The following is a 15,437-nucleotide window of genomic DNA, read 5'->3' as shown; positions in this document are numbered from 1 at the left end:
TATATAAAATATATACCATTATAACGGCACCCCCCATAATTGTTCAGTTGTTATATTGACTGCTGTCATTAAAAGAAACACATGAACACCATGATTCACTCTGTGCAGGTAACAGTAGTGCTGGTAGAGAGAGGAGGGGCTGTTTGTCTCAGCCAGCAGCTAAGTTTCAAAGTATCTGCCCAATTTTAAGATAGGTATCAAAACAAGTTAGTCTACATACAGACAGCTGTCACTTGAGCTTATTAGTAACAATTCACTATCAGCTGAACTAGCGTGCTGTCCTTGTGTAAGACATAACGTTAGTGATGGTGGATGAGAGACTGTGGAAGGAGCATGATGAATATCACTGTCTACATGTTTACATGTTCATGCTTGCTGAACACATGTATTGATAAAGTATTGGCTTCTTACTCGCTAAGGTTTAATTGCACTTACAGTAACGAGTGTAGCTGCCGTCAACTCGAGTAATTTTTGAGTTATCTTCACTTTGTTTCCACCGCGGCCACTCGATGTGTACGTGTATGTGTGTGGATGTGGAGGAGTTCAGCCCCGGCACAGAGCACAGATGGGAGGCTATAGGATGATAATGAATTAAACCAAAATGTGTAAAAGTACCGATAAAAGAACATACTGTCAGAGCTTATCAATACTACGGTCAGCAGAGAGCAAAGAGAGCAGAACACCACAGAATAGATCTTTATTGTCAACCAAGGAAACTATAAAAGAAGGAAAGGACATGATGTCAGTGCACTTTAGTTTCCCTTTTGCTTTTCTATTTATACTTTATCCAGCAGTGACCAGCTGTTTACTGGCTGATGCTTCAGATGAAAGCTCTTCATGCACCAGCAAACCACTGAGAGGCCTTTGTTAGGAAGAAGCCATAAGGAGATGCAATCCATTATACATTTACCTGTTGCACAAAAAAACCCTACTAACATCTGGCTTTTTTATTTCATGGGAAAGGTTACAATGGGCAGTGATGAAAATAAAACACCTGGATGAACAAGCAAATAACATCTCCTACCGGCGAGATGCAATGACATGCAACAAAACAATACCGTTCTTCTCCACCCAAGCAGTGCTCAAACATCGTTCCAAATTAGTCTTTGGTGTCTGTTCTACTGGAGTCAACGGGGTAGGCATGGCAACTCATACTATAAACCATGATATCTTTGTTGTTTCAACTTTCACTGAAAAACACTTCCACCAGGTTAAAAAACACACATTACGTGATGCACACTTTTATCTAAATGTTGCTAACACCAAGTCAGCTTCGTTCAATCCAACAGGGTCTTGACCTGACGGACAGAGCCATGATCTGTTTGAGATCAACAACAAAGACATTTGGTTAAAACTTTTAATTAAAAAATGTCAGTAAGCACCATGGAATGTGTGGGGTTTTTTTTAATTTGGCGAAAGGATTTTTCAGTCAAAGTTGAAACAACAAAGATATGGTGAGTTATAGTGTGATTTGTTGTACCCACCCTATTGGCTTCAATAGAACTGACACCAGAGTCTGGCTCCAATGAGAAATTCATAGGCTGTCAATGACATCATGTCCTCTTCTTCTTTTATATTTTCCTTTTGTCCACCAGGGTGGAAATTTGTCTTTGGACCACCAGACACATGAGACAACAACATAGAAAGCAGACAAGCAACTCGTATAACACATATATCACCTAAGTCCTTTAGAAACACTTTACACATTAAATCAGTTCATGACAGTGTCCGTCAGTGGTTTAAAACTCATCAGTCACTTTGTTGAGTGAAGAATATTGATGGCACACAGGATGAAGGACTCCTTAAAAACATTTTTAGTTGCAAGAGGGATGCTATAGTACCTCCCAGAGCTCACACTGGTTGCACTGACAGGCAGTTGAATCATTAGTACAAAAGAAAAAAACAAAACAAAGAAGAAAAAAATACGTAGTTATTGGATTTAAAAAAAAATGGCGTGAGGAAAAATTGTGTAGAAAAAAAAACCATACAAACAAACAAACAAAGAGTAGAGAAATAAACCAAGAGGTGGCAACTCAATCCAGCATCAAGCCTCAAATTCTTAATTGTGTGTCAAAGTTACATGGCAAATACAGAGCAGAGTTTTCGTAAGGTCACTATTAGTTGCCACTGAATATAATTCAAGCAGCAATGATGTTTGGGAAAACAATTTAGTATATAAAGATAATATCTAGGAGATCTATCTATTCCAGAAAACATAGAAGCAAATGTTACAGAGCTAAACACATGTAAAGAGATAAGGCACACAGACACCATACAGGCACACACACACCATACAGGCCCAACCATGAGCTTTTGTTCTGCACATTTGAATGCAGTGATTGGCTGTCCCTGTTGCTACATCATGCTACAAAAAAAACTACACCTGAGTTACATGAATAATCAGGTTAACAACATTCCTCTAAACTCAGCCAGCGGCACCTTGATAATTGAAGTCCTTCTTGCATCAGTAGAGTTAAGAATCAGCTTTAACTGATGTATTCTGCACAGTCCCACAGTGCGTTTGTGGTGATGACACATGCTGTAGACCTAATTAATCATCGGTTTATTTGAGTGTAATCACAGCTCTCTTGCTCCCCTCTGACTGCACCATCTTCTGTAGAGTTTACATACATATCATATACATATATTAAAGCAGGGAGCCGTAATTTATGGTAATAATAATAATAGTAATAATAATAAACAAAAGTACCCTCTGTGATAATCCTCTTTTATTCTTCCGTCTTTATATTCTTCAAATGAATGTAGATTAATGCATTGATGTATGTACAAAGAGGATTATCAAAGTCTAAAATTACATTTCTATGGAAATTTTCAATTTAAAGGTTAATTTTCACAACCAATTTCTTCCTTCTATTCTATAATCTAAATACAACTCAAGGTATGAATCTCTTGATTCACCCTGATGAAGTTCCTTTTTTTCCATCTGCCTACTCTGGAAGATCACAGTTCCATGCTGACTGCATACTGGTAGAAACAAGTGCTTTAAACAATAAATAAAAGAGAAAAAAGGGACATTTTGTGATTAGGATAGTTGGTCACAGAGTGTAACTGCACCCCACAAGCTCTATACTTTACACTTCCCTTTGGTTTCTGTTAGAAAAGAGACTAGCAGCTGCGACTTTGTTATGCTGAAGAAACTGCATGAGACTTTTACAATCTCAGTGTTGGTGAACTAAGCAGGCTTTATAATGAGCTCTGTGTGCTTGATAGGATTGAGACAGCAGACTTGTGAGGTGCTATCTCCTCCTGAGATGGACGGAGCAGATGTGTTCATCATCAAAGTGACAGCCTGAATCTATGGAGAGTAATGGCCTGCCGCTGCGCCACTGTCTCCAGTTGTCTTATGAATTCATCATAATCATGCTCTCTGCTGTACTGTACTGCTACGTCAAAGGTTTCCATAGAATTTACTCTGCTTTTTAATGGTCAGCAGCCTTCTCTGCGGATTATAAAGAGTATCAGAGTATCCATTTTTATTCATTAGGGAATGCATGTTAATGAAGCTGTGGTATGATAATAAGCAAAAACCACTAATTAACCCAAACATCATCAGCAAAATCATCCAGGACAACAACAGAAACTGATTTAATGAGCCATATTCTTCTTTGCAAGATTCTTACTTTCAAATGATTAAAAATCTCTAAGTACATCTCAGAGGTACTTACAGATACATAATTTGTTGGCTTATGTGTTATAACCATGTCCTTTGTTGATCTGTGGAGCAGTCTGTCATAAACCAGACTAGACTAATTGGTGACTTCACTAGCAAGGACCACGCCACAAAAGTGTCAGTTTTAAAGGTTTATTGAAATGAGGAGTAAAGGATGTCGAGCATGGAAGAATGGATGTGAGGTAGGGGATGACGAGGAGGGAGGAAGTTGTTCATTTAGACCAGTCTGAGAGAGTTGTATGAAGTGTGGTGGATCCGTCATCAAAGCCATACGGGCCTTACACAGTACCTGGAGATGGAGAAATGGGGAGAGTGCAGATGAAAGGAAGGAAGAGAGAGTCAATAAAAACAAATATGGATAAGCAGGGGAAGAAATGCAGGGTCAAGGGTAACGGATGAAGCAGAGGACAGGTCTAGATAGGTTGAGGCATGGCTCTGCTCCCAAACCTAAGTTCTATTTTACTGGTAGTGTTTTACTCTTGTATTTCAAAGGGTGGTCTTGAAGTTCAGCTTTAAATTTTTGTCTTTGTACCCGCAATAGCCATGCCCGGGGGCAGTATGTTTTTGGGTTGGCCATCTGTCCATACATCCATGCATCCATCCACCCATCTGCCTATTTGTCCATCCATCCATCCATCCATCCATCCATCCACGTTCTTCTGGACTCAAGAACAGAGTTGGGTATAACGCGTTACAAAGTAACGTGTTAGACTAGTTTGACTACTTTTTTAACCTAACGCATTAGTTTGCTGTTTGCTGTACTTGAGTACATTTTCAAACAAGCCATCAGTTACTTCGTTACTATTAGAACGCTGGTCCTTCAACTCCGAAACAGAAACAACTGTCTTTTGGTTCTAATAACGGAGATAACGTTAAACCTATCAGTCTGAAAGAAGTCATGAAGCTTGTGGCTAGCTACGTGGTAGAAGAAATGCTGCCGTTGTCTATTGTGGAGTCTCAAAAAAGGTGGAGGAGGACTTGCTGACAGCCAGGTCAGACTCAGGAGGACTTGCATTATGCCTGGTACACACCACACAACTTTTCTGCCCGTTCTAAAAGTCATTGTGTCACATTACACGATTGTGGAGTCATAAAATCGTGCCGTGACTTGGCCGAGAGACATGACACACTACACGATGGTACTCACCAATTATCCCTGGTCGTCTTTCACGGTGTGTGTGATGTCATCGGGTTATTCTTGTCCTATTTGTATTACTTTTACTATTATTTGAGTCACTGTCTGTTCATGTGCCAGCTCAAATGTTGTTGTAGTCACCTAAAAGCGTCAGCAGATGGCAGGAGCTACATTTGAAGTACTGTACATAAACATTCAAGCTACTGTATCCTCCACAGGAAGTTCTGACAAATGTTTCACAATAAAAGCCTACTTAGAAAATGGAGGGATTCTCTCAGCTGTCAAGTGTTGAGTTTTAAATGACAGCGCGATGTGTTAACTTTATAAAGAACGGGAGCGGATATAAAGTAAGAATATAAAAACACAGAGGGATTAATAAATAACGGACCGTCTATAATGTAGTCTGTTTCAAATGAAGCTGGGAGCCACTGCAGTTGTGGTGAGTAAAAGTATTTGTTAATGTTATTACTTTATGTCCGACCATGAGGATGTACCATTGTTTGCTAGCTTGATGCTAATGACAGTAACGTTAACTCAGCGGGTTGACAAAGTGCCTCTGCTGTTTCACACCATCATTTCCCCCTTTTACTCTGTGTGGTAACATCCCTAGAGGAAATATTAAAATGCTGGGGTGTTGTTGTCATACAGTTGTCTACGGCAGCAGATCGTTCTGTGTTTCTACTGGTCAGAGTGACGGCTGTGATGGGAGAACTGGATCTCAGTGAAGGGCAAGTGGTCCATAACTTTAATTTTGGAGACAAAAAATGTAGGCTTAGCGCCCTGTGGTCCATTGCCCAATAGGAAATGTAGAATACTCAAAAGTACTTTAAAAGTGCTTGAGTTACTTTTCTCAGGGAGTAATGTTGGAAGTACTTTAAAATTACTTGAGTTACTTTACTCAGGGAGTAATGCAGTAAAGTAACTAGTTACTTTAAAAACAAGTAACGCAGTAAAGAACTTTGATTACTTTTAAAGTAACCCTCACCCAACTCTGCTCAAGAATGATATGATCAGAATTTGGTGGTCGAAGGTAAAAGGTCAAGGTCACTGTGACCTCTCAAGACATGTTTTTGGGCATAACTCAAGAATTCTTGTGCTAATTATGACAAAATTTCACACAAATGTCTAATAGGATGAAACGATGAACTGATGACATTTGGCATCCAACAGGTCAGAGGTCAGCTTCAATGTGATATCTTAATATTCTGCATAAAACACTTTTCTGGCCATTACTCAATGTCATAACTCAGGGAAGGAAGGGGAGACATTTGATCAGATACTGAAATTATGTATGTGAAGCATCCATGTTTTCATGGACATGGATGTAAACTGTAAGTGCAACTTGACTGGTTTATGGAGGCATACAACAGCAAGGTGGTAATTCTAGTTTAACCAGTAACTTCATAATTGACTGTTTTTCATCTGTTTGTCTTCCTAACATGTCTGACTTTGACTACACTTACTTGTATCAGTGCAAAATTTGTCACTAGACAGGTGTTGTCACATTCCTCTACTGAAGGGGGCGATGTGTTTGCACTTGCAATTTGAGATTCAACAGTACGGTGTGCAAGCTAGATGAGGTATGTCACTAGTACGATATCCAGTTGCTGCCTAATACAGGAAACACATATTGACGGGGGAACAGATTTTGACACAACACTGCCAAAGAAACCAGAAGCAGCATTGTAGCAGATATTGTATGTTTCACAACCACTAACACTGTGTTAGCTACTGCCAATTACAGGCTAACAATCTAACAAAAAACATAAACTACAAAAACAGTTTTTCCTATAGACTTACATTGTGAAAAAGATGTCTGTAAATCATTGGATTCATTTTTTTGAGCATTACACCCCCCACGAAATGACTCAGAATTTGTTCCATTCAGATGGATAACATTTCAAAATGCTAGAAGAGCTGCAAGACTGAATCATTTTATCCCGCTTGGCCCCCAGAACTCTGTAGTGCACCTGTTCTATAGATGCAGTAGTGTGGAAGATCCAGGTAACTTTTTAACCAGGACGGAGAACACTATATTGGCTTTATGCACCATTGAGTAACCTTCATAGGTGCATCCAATGCTGTATCCAGTTTTCTGCATACATCCATGAAGAAAACAATTGCAAAACCTACCTCAAGCAGCACTGGTGGATGGGGCGTTGGCCAGATCCAGAATTTATCAATGAGGGAGAAACAGTACATCTGCTTCCAACTTCTGTATTGTTATCTCTTGTATGGGAAAACTCTGTCAAACAAAATATTAATTGTAGTAGAGTATGTTACATACTTTTAAACATGCCTGGAAGGGAACTTTTAATGAATACTCGTAATTATCTAATATCACAGTAAGGAGGCACTGTGTCTTTATTATCTTCTGTGTAAAATGGGCTGTTTTTTCAAAAAGAAAATGCTGCTCTGCTGTTTGCATTTATTAAGCTTGTTCTAAATGTCACTGCACCCCTCCACGGTCTGTAAAACATGTTCATGCACCTTTTTTTCTTTTTTGATTCAAATATTTAAATGTTTTACTGATGTCTACCTTCTCAACCTTCGAACACTGTCAAGCTTGTGTTTCAATTACAGATTCTCTGTATTTTTTGTAACAGGAAAGAAATTGCAGACAGGCAAGGAGGTGATTCAGATATGAGAAAAACATCAATTAAGTGACAGGTTGTGGTATTTAAATTTAAATGCGGCAAACACAACCCAAAGCTGTGCAAAACAAGTACTAGGAATTATTCACAAGTGCCGTCTAACCCCAGTGTACTGAGAACATCGCCACACACCACAATCAAACACACCACTGCTGTCTGAAACAATCTGTTACTCTCTCCACATCTCCAAACATCCACCCCTCTCATGTGTCACCCATCGCTGACAGCCCTATCAAGGCGTCATCGCACAACTGTCACCTATGAGGGGTGTCGGCTGAATGATGTTGACGTCTTTTTTGAAGGCGGAAAAGAAGAGCAGTCAAGTTACAATACGATTTCATTTTTCCTTCTGGGAGTATGCTTTTTGGTGTAGTGAGGAGGGAAGTCCATATTAGGAGTGAAGGCTGGGTGGCGAGTAGATCATCCAAGCAGACTCCACTTTGTGCACAATTTATCTTTTGCTGAGGGGAATGGAGTGGCTCTACAGTATTTACCATATCACTGCAAGATGAGTTTACTGTAACATTGTTATGCTAATGCTCCAGCTGATTAGCATGCAGACACTCAGGTATTGAACCATTATCTCAGTGAATCCTGAAACAAAAGCTTTGTGAGTGGATATTCTCTGGTCATTTCATCGCACATGCAGAGCAAATTAGTTGAAGCTCAAAAATGGTTGTGTAAATATGTGGCACTGCAGAATAAACAAGTTGTACTTGAATGCATCTATTGACAGGTAATTGCAAAGCAATAACCTAGGATTAACTATAATGGGAAATTATACACTTAAGACAAATAAAAACAAAATGCCTTTGCGTTTCGTAGTAGCTCCATTATTATGTTCTGCAAGGTTTTAGTAAAGGTTTGGCACAGCAACTTAATGGTAGTGGATTATCCTTTTATCATTTTAAATATAGTTGGAGGTCAAACTTCAGGCTTAGTTGCTTCAAATATGAATCATTCAATGAACTACCTTCAGGTTCAGTTTGGACCCCCAAAAATTTTGTAAGCTATGCTTTATCAGGGCCTGAGCACCAACCGCAGGGGGTCATGAAGGTCCTTTTGAAGATGCTTGCAAAGTCACTTGCTTTGCACACACACCACAACTGGTAAAAAATTTACATCTGATATGAGTGTCATGATTGGGTGTCAACATGTTTGATAATATTCTTGCCCTAACCACATCCACATGCCAATAATAGGTTATTGTTGTAGCGCCCCTGACTGCCAACAGGAAATGACATGTTTTATGATTTCTTCTAGCAGGTTGGCCAGATCCACCTCAGATTTTCTTGAAAAAGCCTCAAGACCTTTTTTTTCATAAAAGTTGTTGCTGTGGCGTGGTGACCATTTTGCACATTTAGCCATCAAATACGACGTTAATAAACTTGAGCATACTCATGGCATCTACACGCCAAAATCAAGTTAAAATCATAGCGCCACCTACTGGCAAAAGTAAGTGGCAAGTTTTATACTTTGACACACTCCTCCCCTGGGGGTGACCAGATCCTCCTCTAATTTGATCAGCATAGTTGTAAGATCTTGATGATGCTTACTTGTGAAGATTGTGAGTTTACATTGAAGGACATTGCCATGGCAACACAAACAAGACAATGTTACACCTTTCATATACCTTGTCCAATCGGCTCCAAATTTCACTTGTTTTGTAAGACTCCAGGACAGAAGGCATCAACATGTAAATAAGGTGTCATGGTGATTGCACCACCTGCTGGCAACAGGGAGAAAGCCTTGTCCGGCAGTCCTTATTTGAATTACATGAAATTTACATGTTGTGGTAGTCTACACTTAATGTACAGCAACATTAGGTATAATAGGTGCATTCTCCAGCACCACATAGTGGACAGAGGAAGTGTTAAAAAATCTGAAATGGGTCATTACACACTCGATTAAGAAAACACCAACTCACTTGTGGTTGCAGTATCTGGCTTTCACCGAAAAGAACAGCTGGCTTCCTGCCAGGACCTCCAGTGTCTTTTATGAAGAAAAAAACATTTATGGTAGACATATGTGCTTATAGTCATCATACTTTACATAAGTAACCATAATTTTAAACTTGTTATACTTGTAAACCGTTTCACAGTATCAATTTTATCTGTTCAGTTAGAAAGTTTGGACCATGACATTTTTAGCCGAGCTTAACACAAAAACTGGAAAGCAGCAGGGAAACAGCTAATGTTACCCTCTGCCAAAGACAGGTAAATGTGTCTCACAACAACAATGTTATTATTTACATAACTTGTGTTCCCATGGTTGCGGGGTCCTATGTTCCCAGGATTCTGTCTTTTCCAGATTTATCAGGGACAAGATGGTGACACAGGAGTTGATTTCCCTTCCTGTCTCATCTCACACCCACAAAAAAACATCCTGTCCCCTCCTGTTCCTGTGTTTTGTTTTTAAATAATATAGTAATAATGTTTATTTATAATGTCAAAATCAAATTTTCTTTTTTGCTCTTTTTGCACCATCACATTTTTGATGCAACAAAGGCAAAGGAATATCATATCATGGTTCTTATATCCCTGGAACACTGACATTCTCCTTTTTCTATTTATATGCAGATATGTGTGTTGACCTTTGGACATAAAGGGAAAATGTCAAGCAATTTCATGTTGTTTTCATAAAAAGGACATAGCTTTATAGTTCCACTCACTGTGCTGCTCATATGCCAAATGATGACACTCCTGAGTAATCTTTATTAGCCTGTGTTATTTTAATATATGGCATACATAGCTGAGACATGCATGAGACTTGACTATAAGCCTGTAATTCAAAGTCTCTGTAGAAAATTGATTTATTATGGACTCTTTGTATCTGTTTTTATTCATTAGCATATTGCTTCTTATTTCTTCATATCATTAGACAAAAATAAGCAGTGTGTGAAGGCTAATGTAGAAATTGCAAATGTTTTAGTGCTAGATTTAAGGAGCAAGGATTATCCATAATGCAATCCAATCACAGCCTGAGTTCTTGTCAGTTGCACTGTGTTAAGTAAAGTATTCTCACTGTTAGCTTTTAAGTCATTTGAACAGCTGAGCACAGTAAACTATTGTTCCCACTTCACTCTCACTTCCTCGCAAATGGAAAACCATGCTGTGTTATTGCTACACCTGTCCAATTGAATACAGAGACCCTTATTCTGTCAAAAAGGGAAGGAAATCTTAAGAAAAATAAGAAATAACTAAGACCAGAGACATACTTGCTTTTAAACCAGCTGTGTGTTCCTGGAGACAACCAACTGCATCATGAACAAAATTGTTCACACTTCTTTATGGTCTGATTCTTGTGGGCACACCAGAGAAATCAGAATGTATAGAACTTCTGGATTTTCCTGATGCAAACAGTAAACATGGCGACACTCAAGCAAATTATTATTGTTAATGTAGTAGGTTGGAAACGATATGTTTAGTTTTCATGTAAACAGACACCACCTTATTTTTTGTCAATATTTGAAGTATTCTACCATGTTTACAGTCTTTACATAAAGGTAATACACTTTTGCGTCAGTAGATGTTGCTCATGCTGCTGTGGATAGACTAGTGAGACTGTAGCTACCAGCTCAGCTCATGTGCAGCTCAGAAATAAACAAGCTCTGGCATGAGGAAGACGCTAACTTTGGTCCTCTCTCTATCAGTCCACAGGTACTGTGAAAGACGGTTTTCGGTCTCTAGCTTGGTTCAGAATTGAATGTGAATGCAGTATTAATTGCTTGGTAATGTCCTGAGATGATTTTGAGACATGTGTTAAGTTTATTAATCTTTGTTGTAGCTAAAAATCTCAAGGAGTGTCGTCTCCGACCTAATTTAACTAAAAAAACATAGCTGGTTGTGGAAGAAAATCATAAAATATAATCATGAAATCATGTCATAATGTTCTGCAGTGTGTTCCTTCTGTTATTTTGAGAACACATGGTGTTAATAATACCAATTCTGATGATTAATTTTTTGATTAATCTACTGTATTAGTCATAATGATCTGGAGTATTTCCCTGTTCTTTGCTGTTGAGGTCCTAATCATCATTAATGGGGAAAGAACAAAGGTCTGTGTATAATACCACTGAAATTGTTTTTCTTGTAATTTGGTTTTAGATCTACCAGCACTCATTCTTGGCATCGTACCTGATCTATAACCTGTACACAAGGTGAGTAAACAAAGAATTAAACCTAATTAACATAGACCTTGCATAATGAACTTACTTCCCTTTTGTTTATAGTCACACAACAAGATCAGTGACATACACAGTAGGACTAAAAGATGTATTGCCTTCTGTTTTCCATCCAAATGAAGGACAAACATTTTAAAGATATTCTTATGAGGTCAGTAACAGTTGAGAACATTGAAAAAAAGTTAAGGGGACTGGTATATTTGAGGAGTTTACATTATGTTCATACTTTATGTCAGTTAAGATGATACACATTATTCACCTCAGTACCTTTTGAACTACTGCAAACTGTAAATTTGCAGAGGTTGTGGCAGAGATTTAGAAACAGATGTTAATGTGTGCTGGTCTGGTTTGTAATGGTTCTTGTAATGGGTTTTTAATTGTCTTTGCATCAGAGAGGTGCGGGAGCTGAATCCTCCCGAGGTGTCAGATTCAGTCCTTCAGTTTGCCTCGTGGGGAGTTCACGGTCAGCAGCTGGTGAGTAGTTTACAGGGCCAAATAACATCACTCAGTCTAAAAACAATCAAGCATCGGGATGAATCTTCCATTATTCACTCAATGGCACAGTGGTGGGTAATTTGATCCTGGAGCAAAAGATAATTTATATGAATTACATATTTTTTATTGAAGTAGTTTTCCTTCATTACCCAAGCAAGTCAGTAAACAACATAATTGCCTGAATATAGCTCAACACATACTGAGCTGTATTTTATTTCCACTAAGGAAATCCAAATTGCAAATATGCATTTCCTCCTAAACAGATGCAGCGCAGTTACTTCCTTGCCCATAATTACCTCTGCTAAAGAGGTAATGTTTTTGGCTTGGTTTGTTTATCTGTTTGTCAGCCTGATGATAGAAAAACTACTAGCCCCATTTTCATGAAAGTCTGTGGAAGGATGTAGCATGGGACAAAGAAGACTACATCAAATTCTGGAGTAGAGCCAAATCAGTGGGGGCTGATACACAAAGTATTTTCCCTTTTGTTAACATTGCAAGATAGGGCATTAGACCTTGGCAGAATAAATGCCATACACCTAAAAATACAACGTATCCTCATAGAACAGTTTGTATGATATCCTGCAAATTAGCACCCTAGGAATAATGTTACATTCTTAATGTATAGGTACATAATTAATGTAAAGTTATGGAGGTAAGGTTTAGGCAAGTAAAGTTACTGTGGTTAGGTTTAGGAAAAAAACATAGTGAGGACATACCTTAAAATGACTCAGAGTTCACACGGTTTCAAACATGCGTCTCCAGGCTAAAGGCCAAGGGGAAGGGCCACATTTTTGTGACCCATCCACCACTTCAACCTGCCTCCTTACAAGACTGCTCAGGACTCTGTCTTTGTTTATTCCCTGATCACCTGACTGCAGCCTTTCAAAATATGTAGGATATGTACAAATTTGAGTGCATTATTTTTGGTGGGCAAACTAAGTTTATGAGAATCGCCAGTGGATGATAGTAAAGTTCAGTAGTGACAAAACATAGCCAATTGCACAAATACAACATATCCTCATAAAATGGCTAGTATGGTACTCTACAAATCAGCGCCCCACAAATGGCATTACATACTTAACGTGAAGGTACAGAGGTGATTGGGACAAGGAGCAGAGGAGTGTCAAAATGGAGCGAGGGGATTGGATGGAGGGTAGAGAGAGAGAGTGCAAATTTGAGCAAGGAGTAACTCCCTATGGACCGGATGGCTGTGATTGGTCAATTTTTTTTGCAGGCCTGCAGCTGCCAGAGAGAAGGAATTTTTTTGGTTCCTTTTGCTCTTCACATTGTGTAGCTAGCACTATTGGGCCATAACCACCATCTAAATGATGTTAATAATAATGATCAATCTTTCTAAACGTAGACCGTAGCTTTAAATAATTGTAATTGGTTGAGTGCAGTAAAGTTTACTTTGAATTAACTCCACTAACACACATCAAACAGCACATGGCATAAGTGAGCCTTCAGGGTTTTCTGTCAGAATGCCCTTTCTGGAAAAAATCTTTTCAGTTTAACCCAAACAATGATCTTTTTCCTGAAACACCATAACTGCACACAGCCACCAAAGAACAAGAACATCTAACATAAGTATAAATTCAGCTCAGTGATAACTGTCAGGTTTTTTTTTGCTTTGCATAAATTAGCCCAGTGGCTGGCAGAGATATCTTCTACTTGTAGCATAACAAATTATTTCAATTTAACTCACCATATACTCACCATTGTTTTACGTCAGTGTGTCTCCTGACATACGGCGCAGTTGAATTTCAGCTTCCATACACATTTTTTCAGCCTTACATCGCAGAAACAGAGCAGCTAGCAGGTACATTGTGTTTCATCTCATTACAGCATTCTTTACCTCTTACACATTCTTTGTCTGTTGACCCATATTTTCTCCGAAATCGAAAATATTTTCACACTTTTAATTCCCCAGTAAATAACGTTATCCTCACTGTCTTTTTCTCGGCTGCTTGCCATTATCTACCTGGCACTGTTTGACATTGAAACAAATTAAAAGTGTACACTAAAGATGATGATATGGATCAGTGTTTTCAATTTGCATATTGCTGATACTGGATTGTTGATCACTGAATCAATAAATTGGTCAAGATTGGACTGGATTGTTACACCTCTATTTAGGTCCATCATAAATTTCAAAGCTGAAAAAAATCTTGAGGCATCAATTCAAATCCACATAAAATTAATCTTCAACAGTTTTGATTGTTCAGTAATGAAACCATTAGAAGGTTCTGGCTTTTCCAATGTGATGATCAGCTGCTTTCCTTGTTAATTTGAACTCTTGGTAATTGTAATGTTGATTTTTCATTATTTTCTGCTATTTCATACCAATTAATCCAATTACTGAAAAATAATAAGCAGATAATGAAGATAGATGCAGCCCCAACCATCTGCATTTGAACAGAAGAAACCTCTCTGCACACAGAAAGCAGAAACTAAGTGTTTTATAATTCCTGGCATTCATAGAATCCTCTCTGCTCTGAGGTAAAGGCTCATCAAATGCTGTTTTTGAACTGAGAGGAAAGACAAACTCCTTTTAAACTAAACAGTCACTTGGAGAAGAAGCCAGCAGCAGTTAGACTAATCAAGCTGTTGCTAGAAGACATCTTGTTGGGCGACCAAAGCTCTCTGTGTGAGTAATGCCTCCTCCGTGCACAGTATTATGCACAGAATAATCAGTCCATTATTTTCTCCAGCGCAGACAAGGAAAGTAATTAAGCATTTGATAGCATATTGTTACCTCAGTATTTCCACCTGCCCTCGGTGGAACCTGTTCTCAAGGAAGCCCTGCAGCAGAGTGTCACACACGGCTAATGACAAAGTAGCATTCATTACGCACAGACTCTCCCTGCATATTTGTCTGTTATCACAAGAGATGAGACGCTCTCTGAATGTGTTCTTATCAATAAGCATGTTCTCTGTGTGAGATCAACTCACCAGGTTCTCAATTTGTTCGGCAGAAATGTTCTTTTGCCTCAGTCCCTGTGTGCTCTGTAACTTGCATAAAAGGTGGCAGAAATATAAAGATCTGACATGTCTATGTAATGTAATTAAATGTATTCTCGGTAAAAGAATCAAACCCAGTGGGAACACAAAAACAAACTGGTATCATCTTTGTACCCCCCTACCATGTTCCTTATAGCATATTTCTTTACAAATATGTATGAAAAAGGTGTAGGTGTTACTACATGCTGTGTGTAGACAGAAGGAAAAGTGACATACACTAAAAACAGTACTTATCACAGCTTGTGCTTTCAAATTAAA

General features: G+C 38.6%; 1 protein-coding gene across 1 annotated transcript in view; it reads left to right on the top strand.

The window, feature by feature from the left end:
* LOC125899754 (inactive dipeptidyl peptidase 10-like) overlaps positions 1-15,437 on the top strand; it is a 221,979-nt gene that overhangs the window by 174,732 nt on the left and 31,810 nt on the right. The window contains exons 6-7 of the mRNA XM_049594266.1: positions 11,587-11,639; positions 12,056-12,137. Of these exons, the coding sequence (XP_049450223.1) occupies positions 11,587-11,639; positions 12,056-12,137 (135 nt within the window). The remainder of the gene's footprint in view (positions 1-11,586; positions 11,640-12,055; positions 12,138-15,437) is intronic.

This window comes from Epinephelus fuscoguttatus, linkage group LG13, assembly GCF_011397635.1.
Source record: "Epinephelus fuscoguttatus linkage group LG13, E.fuscoguttatus.final_Chr_v1".
NCBI lineage: Eukaryota > Metazoa > Chordata > Actinopteri > Perciformes > Serranidae > Epinephelus > Epinephelus fuscoguttatus.
This window is presented reverse-complemented; position numbering and strand designations above follow the sequence as displayed.